Below are 7,597 nucleotides of genomic sequence, written 5' to 3'. Positions count from 1 at the left end.
GCATCAGTGAGTTCACAGATGCAGGTAAATGGGTCGTCCAATAAGAAGCTGCCCAAACCAAGGTGTGCCACGCCTTCAGAGACTCGTGCTAATACAGGAGTGGCTCGATGGACAAAACGCCAGTTTTACCAGGTTATAATTAAACCTTGAACACAAAGGAGACACAGTGAGAGTCCTCGGGGTGTTTTGAATTCTCGCCTCTTATTTCAGCTGATTTATTTTTAATCCTTCCTATGATCTACATTTTCTTTATCTCATTGTTTTCCACGTGTGTTTGTTTTCGTTTCTATTTGGTTTAAATAAAAACAGAAGCCTGACTTTGTGTTTTCATCCATCTGTCCCGCTTTCACCTCCATCTCCTGTCACCTCTCTCTGCTTTCCTCAACTTTCACTCCTCTTCCTTCCTCTCACTTTCCCCCCCTTCACAAAGTTTATCCCCCCGCTGCCTCTTCCCTGCCTCCTTCCCTCCTCCCTGACCCTCCTCTTCCTCCTCCTTGGCCTTGTAGGTGAGCTGCATGATTGGGCGGCAGGTCGGAGGGGTAGGCTTTTGGAAATCACATGGTTTACGTTTCCAGCTCCCTGAGTCGCCATTTTGGAGGAAAGTTTGGGAATTTGTAGACCTGGGGAGGTGCTGGAGAGGGAGAGGAGAAGGAGAAGAAGAAGAAAAGAGGAAAAAGGAGGGAGGAGGGATTTCACAGAAGTTTGACACGAGTGCACGTCGCAGGCGGGGACACGGCGGAGCGGTGCGGACCAGTGCGGGATAAGTGAGTGTAGGTGTGCCGCCAGCCTGGCTTTGAAGTTTTTTTTTATTTCTGGACGAACCCGCAGAGCTCCGGAGCCGCTCCTCCTCCACCCAGCAGCAGCGGGCAGCTCATGCATGCGCCGCCTGCACAGCAGCGGGTGTTTCCCGGACTTTGGCACACTGCAGGTCCCGCTCGGTCCGAGCCAGATCTGCACTTTTCGGAGCCAGCTCCAGAGTCAGCCTGCGCGGTGCACGCCGGCGCACACAGCCTCTCCGGCGGGGAACTACATCTGTGAGAGTCGGCAGCTCAGCGGAGCTTCACTTGTTAGCGGGACTGCTGGCTGAGCCGTCCCCGGAGTCTCGCTGTTGTTGTGCCAGTCTGCCCCCCGACGCTCCGTCCGGAGGGCTTTTGGCTCGGAGGGATTTTCTTCAGCCCTGACTTGGAGCGGTGACAGCGGCGGGTTTATCCGGCGGAACCGCGAACAAAAACCGTCCTGTGTGAGGACTGCATGCGGCTGAGGCGGATCTAGCCGAGCCAGACCACCACCATGCCAGTGAGAAAGAAAGGTAAGCCGCTTTCACTTCACATATTAACTAGCAAGCTAGCAGGCTAGCCGTTCAAACTCCGGCTGCTCCTTCGCTTAGACACACAGGACTCGAACAAACACGGGACACGCAGCGGCTCACACGCCACACGAGCCGAACACGGCCCACACGGCTCGCTTTGGCCCTGCTGAGCTGAGCGGAGCCGTGCCAAGTCAGGTGAAGTCAGTTAAAGTAGGAGCTAGCCGGTTAGCCACTGCTGCTAACCAAGTTGTAAATGGGGCACCTTGTGTGGAGAACTAAAAATAAACTCTAATATGAATAAAATATTCACCTCGTCCTCAGCAGTCAGCGCGCGATTTAGGAATATAATGAACTGTAAAAATTTAGAAAAATATTCTGAGTTAGTTTACACGTTATTAACCGTGTATAACTGTACTGTTATCCCGGGAAAAATAAAGATTGTGCCCGGGGCGGTGGAAGCAGTGAGTTAAAGAAAAGCCACTCATTTAAGTCAATGAAAGATTCACCTCGTTCCCAGCGCTAAGTGCACATTTCATGAACTAGATGAACTGTAAAAATTTAGAAAAATGTTCTCATTTAGTGAACTCATTCATAAGTACGGAGACCTCCACTTTAATCCCAGGAAAAATAAAGATAATTTCAAAAGCCTTGCAAATGGTGCGTCAAATGCCTCCTAATTATCCATAGTAATTATGTTTAGCCTCCCTCAGTATGAAAAGACAAGAAACATTTTAATGATCGTTTTTTTTCTGCAAACTGCAAAAACAAACCTAAACTGTGCCATCAGTGTGGATGAGTCACTGCACAAAGTATTCAGTGTTTCAGTGATTGCAGTTCAGGTACAGCCCAGTCTGAGCTCAGGTGGGCTGCACCAGCAAAACCACTGCAGTTTAAAAAACGTCTAAATGTTCCTTTTATTCAGTGTAAAAGCCTGAACTACGAAGACATCACTGCTGTATTTGTCCCTCTGCATTAAAAACCTTCACCGGTGGAGATTTTCTAACTAAACAGCAGCATTTTGTGCCTTTAACAAATATTTAAATATAGAAATATTAAATCCACACACACCCACTCCTGAGTGAAACGACACGGACATAAAACGTGTGTTTTATTGGAAAGTGTGAGCTGTTAATCACTGTCTTGAATAGGACCGTGTCCATTCTGGTCCTCGGGCCACATATTTGACAAACCTCATGCAGCTGAAGGACGGAGAAAGACATCAGCTGATACTTAAATGAAGTCTTTTAAAGTTGGCAGCTTCCATTGTAGCTCACACCACATAACGCACCAGCGTTCACCATCGTGTATTTAAGCTCCACGTTTTAGCGCTCACAGCGACGCGCGCAGATATGTTGATCTGGGTCAAACCTCAAAGACCGACACTAACGGAGAGAATTAAATTTAAAGCTGTTAATTGGCTGAGGTAATTTTCTGCTGTTTAGAAACTGACATGTGGGCTGTGAGGTCAGCTGTGAGGTCAGCTGTGAGGTCAGCGTATCAGGCTGAAGCATCAGGTCAGCTGAGGGTTTGTAGGCTGTCACAATCTGTCTCAAACTTTCACTTCCTAATAAACCAGAAGACGGAGGAGTGTGATATTAAATGTCTTCTGCGCTGTGACACAAATCGCCTGGTTTATGTTTTATGTTGTATTTCAAGTTCATACTTTCAATTAATGTGGCTTTTAAAATGAGATCTGTGGCTTTCCACCTCAGCTACAGTGTTACACCTTCTAACTCGGGCGTGTGTGCAGGTTTTCAGCAGCCCTTGAAAAGCTTTATTTCTTAAAGCTCTCGACCATAAAGTTATTAAAGTTGGTGTCTTTGATTCGAGAGGTCTTCATTCAGTGAAACATTCGCTCTGAGCTTGAGTTAGACAGTTTTTGGCGCTTTGTGAACGTAGACTTGGTTCCTTCCTGGATGTTATCAGTGAACAGGACCCCGAGGCTTTGTGTTTCGGGCAGTTTAATGCTGGCAGAGTCTCTGAGACACACTTTGGCAGATATCAGGATCGTTACAGACACTCGAACATTCGTGAGCGAGGGGACATTTATCGACATCGTGTTTCTTTCATCACGTCACTTTCGTGATGGCTGAATGTTCAAACGCGTATCGATAAAACCGTTCAGTCACACAGGCCTGGAGACGGGAAAAATAGTATTCCTAAACTGACCAATCCAACGTGACGAAGCAACCACAACCATGTTTCCGGTGCAGCGTCCTCTCTGTGACCGACTGCGACACCAGCAGCCTGCCGCCAGCACTTCCAGCTCCACGTTGTTTTATGGTTTTGATGGTTTTATGTCTTAGTCGGAGTTTTCTCTGCTGGTTCCAGCGTGAGCCGAAGGATTCAGGCTTCTTGCCTAAATTAGGCTTGAAACAACAATAATGAAACCAAGACCAGAAGCAGGACGCAGCGAACTGCCAATTCATCTAAATCAGTGCTGACGGAGGCGAGAGGCCCAACGCGCCGCCTCCTCGGGCTTTGTGTGTTTTATTTACAGGCGAGACTCACAGCCAATCAGCAGCAGGCATGAATCAAAGTGAGAGAGCAGGTTAATGATGGTAGAAACAACAATGTGATGGTAAATGTGTCGCTGTGTGCATAACTGTCCAGGAAGCTGTCTGTGTGAGGTTCTTCTGTCCTGTAAATGATCCAGTTAATTAGAAGTCGTAAGAGTCACATGACATCGCTCAATAGTAACGACCTCGGTAGATTCCTTCGGGTTCTGACTTCCTGAAACTCTGCGCCGAGCCGACGCTCTCGCTGCCGTGCTGCAGTCACGCACTGACCTTTATTTAAAGCTGATTCACCAACAAGTAAACCAGCAGAAATGTGACCATCCAACAGGGTTACAGTCAAAGTCCTGAATCTTCTCCACGTCCAGCTGCAGCGATGTTACGCTGTTTGCATGTCTGTGATCGATCGGTGTTTTTGGACGATGATCTGCATTAAAATGATGTTTAGTTGAAGCCTCGAATTTAAAACAAAGCTCTGAATGAAGCCTTCGGGTCATGGTTTGAGTCGACTTTCTATTTACTACTTTCAGCTTAATCATTTTATCAGATTTGCTTTGGTCTGAATGTGACTGTCAGCAGCAGACATGTAGTAAATCTGTCCTTAATGCTTCCCTCTGAGCCGAGCCTGATACTCTGACCTTTATACTTATCCGCTGGGGAGAGGCCTCTTTAACTCATTTATACTCCTTTAAAACCTGCCCGCAGTCTTAAATGCATGCATGTTTGGATTTTTAAAGTATTATTTCCCTCTCCCGGTGCGTGCTGGCTGCCAGTGCAGCTCAGCGTTTCAGCACAGAGGGATTATTTGTGCCCGTCTGACGGTTTGAAGCAGCCCTCTGCTGCCATCTTGTCTCAGATCAGTCCTCGTTAGTCGCTGAGCCTCGGCTCTGTCGTATCCCCGGCTCACCTCTCTCGCTGCTTCCTCCTTTTGCACAGACGCACAGCGAGCGCTGCAGCTGCTGGAGCAGTACCGGGCCAAGCTGAACCACACCGAGGACCGGCAGCTCCGACACTCCATCCAGAGGGTCATCGACATCTTCCAGAGCAATCTCTTCCAGGCTCTCATAGGTACGGTCGCCTCTCTGACCACAGAACACCTCACACGGTTACCACACATCCTGGAAACAGGACGTCTCTAGTCCTGGAACATAACCCTGGAAAATAAGGACCTGGCCTGATAAAGGTTTCACATCACCACAAGCAGTCTTTGTACTTCAGCAGTTTGTCACAATCTTGACATGAGAACACTGAGCTTATCTGTAGGTGACACAACCACAGAGTTATTTAACCCTTTAAGCCCATCGAAGCGCGCACGCTCCCATTTGTGTACACAGCACATAAGCTAGCGCAATCTTTTTTTTTTTTTTTTTTTGCATATGAAACCGGAGGAGTTGTACTTGCATAACATGCATTCAACTTGTCCCAGGTCGCAGTTTCCTTTTACATATGGCTTTGCAAAAATCGCATAAAAAGCGCTTGTGACATCAAAAACATCACAATCCAGAAGCGCGCTGCTGATCCCATCAGCTGTTCATTGTTTTTTTTTGGTTTATTTTGATGCACATGCTGTTTTTCTTTTTTCTTTGCAAATTGTGCACAATAATGTTCATTTTAGTTTTTGCTGCAGTTTATAAAAATGAGTTTGCCTCAAAAATGAAACTGAAGATGCTCAAAATAAATTTCCTGTTGTTGGAAACTATTTTGTGCAACGTTTGCATTTACAGGTTTGAGGGATAAACCTCTGAAGTTTCTGTAAGGACAACGATTTTCAATTTTGTTGTAGTTCATTGCACTTTTTTGCAATTTATCTAGTTACTGGTGGACTTAATCGTTACATCTTATTAAAATTTCCGATATAACGGTTGTAGTAATGTATAACATTACTCCCAAAAATGTCTCTACAGCATCTAAAAATATTAAGATGAGCTCTGGTGGACCTGGGTCTATGGTGGGCTTCCAAACCTGGGAAGAGTTTTGGGGTATTTTTGGTATTTCTTGTTCACATGTTGTGTAAAAATGTGTGTTTACATCATGGATCTGAAGATGTTTCAGTGTCTGTTTGCCATCTGATGTGTCATCAATCCTTTAATATTATTGTTGTCATTATTATGATGATGATGTTATGGAGGCACTTTTGCCACGTTCATTGTCCTCCTCAGTGTCAGAGCTGTTTGATGAGTCACGCTGAGGTTTCCACTAACAAAGAGCTTTTAAAGGATTTGTTGTTTTGTGTTTTATTAAGTGAACAAATATCAAACAGCTGAGTCGGTCTGTGAGGACCTGACATCATGTCTCTGTATGTTTTTGGCGGCGCAGACCGTTATTGACGGTGACGTTTCCCTGAGCTCTGATTCAGCTCTGCGGGTGAAAGTCAGAGACAGAACGACACGGACGGGAGGAGCAAAGCAACAATGCAGATCAGTGTTGGGTCCTCGCAGCATCGTTTGCACATGTGCAGCTCGTTCGTGTCCAAGTCAGCTGGCCTGCAGTTAAATGAACGCGCTGCGGCCGCTCGCTGAGGAAAGTAGACCCAAAACATTACACACGAATGAAATGTGAGCCACACATGAACAGCATCCCTCACACACCGCGTCTGATTGGACCGCTCTGACCACGTCCACGTAACCGGAGTTGATTTTTGAGCTCTAATGTGGAGAAAACCACTAATTAAATCCTTTATTTAAAGTCAAATATCACATGATAATTATCACTGAAGCGATAATGTGCTTCCACCTGCAGGTGACCTCTGACCTCGTCATGTTTGTGGGTCTGTAGGGTAGAAACGGCCTCGTGACTCGTGGCTGCCTCTGCTGTGAGGCGTCACAGTGGGGCGAGAGGCCGTGAAGTTTGTGTTCGTGTGCAGAGCTGTTTTCTGTAGACTCGCACAGTTTTACTGGATCAGGGTCATCATATATCAGCTCTGCATTGTTGCTAATTTACCACCTTAACAAGCCGACCTGCAACAATTTAGCTGCGACTAAACCCTGAAAACTGAGTGCTGACAGCCGAGTGCAGCCTGAGACGTGTCCACATTCATTTCATCCTGACATTATGCAAAGCGATGAAATCAAACAGACTGATGCTGCACTGAAACCTTGTCGGCTGATAAGATGTTTATGCTTATTGTGTCATCAGCTTTGTGCTGATACATCTTCAACTGTGTGATGAAGAGCTTAACTGTGTGATGAAGAGCTTAACGACTGATTTCAGTCCTCTGATGACCCGTGTGAAAGAATCGCGGTGACATCGTCGCTTTTGGCTCCAAAACAATAACTCTCTGTGCTGCGGGAACATTTTTTATTTTTTGTTACAAAACTCGTATTTTGCCTCGTTTGAAAGGCACCTCTGTTAATACAACGTGGGTTTGGTTCTTGAGCAGCTTCTGTTCGCAGTCCGAACATCAAAGTTTAGATTGACCGTGTCACACCGACGCCTCCTCCGTCCATCCAGCATGGATGAACCCAAAGTGTGCGTGTGTCACGTCTTTCACAGGGACGCCAGGTTGACGTGACTCACGAGCTTCACATAATCAGCTGTCAGGCTGTGATAATGAGACGGCTGAGCTCCTAACGAGCTCCTGGCCGTGGACGTGTTTCTCCACAGTGCACCAGCGTGTCGGCCTCTGCTGTGAATATCGATTAGTTTTTCCTGCAGACGGTCGTTTCATTGAGAAAAACAACAAATCTGTTATTTAACTGTTCGCCTCTCCTCTGTAATTACGGCGAAGCAGAAGTCGCCCTGCAGGTTTGCAGATGTCTGCGTTTCTCTGATG

The 7,597-nt window shown here is 46.5% G+C and overlaps 1 protein-coding gene across 14 annotated transcripts in view; it reads left to right on the top strand.

Moving 5' to 3' along the window:
* The first annotated feature begins 522 nt into the window (after positions 1–522).
* dlg1b (discs large MAGUK scaffold protein 1b) overlaps positions 523–7,597 on the top strand; it is a 100,252-nt gene continuing 93,177 nt past the window's right edge. For 6 of the 14 annotated variants that reach the window (XM_085254174.1, XM_085254173.1, XM_085254172.1 and 3 more), the window contains exons 1-2: positions 526–1,309; positions 4,762–4,893. In XM_085254174.1, coding sequence (XP_085110300.1) covers positions 1,291–1,309; positions 4,762–4,893 — 151 coding nt within the window. In that variant the 5' untranslated portion in view covers positions 526–1,290. Of the gene's footprint in view, positions 1,310–4,761; positions 4,894–7,597 lie in introns of all 14 variants that reach the window. The other 8 variants (XM_085254169.1, XM_085254167.1, XM_085254168.1 and 5 more) reach the window with 5 other exon arrangements.

Source organism: Mchenga conophoros, linkage group LG18, assembly GCF_057382185.1.
Source record: "Mchenga conophoros isolate Kocher_MC1m ecotype Shallow Benthic linkage group LG18, M_conophoros_male_GT1.1, whole genome shotgun sequence".
Taxonomy (NCBI): domain Eukaryota; kingdom Metazoa; phylum Chordata; class Actinopteri; order Cichliformes; family Cichlidae; genus Mchenga; species Mchenga conophoros.
The sequence above is the reverse complement of the archived record's forward strand: the minus strand, read 5'-3'. Positions and strand labels throughout refer to the sequence as shown.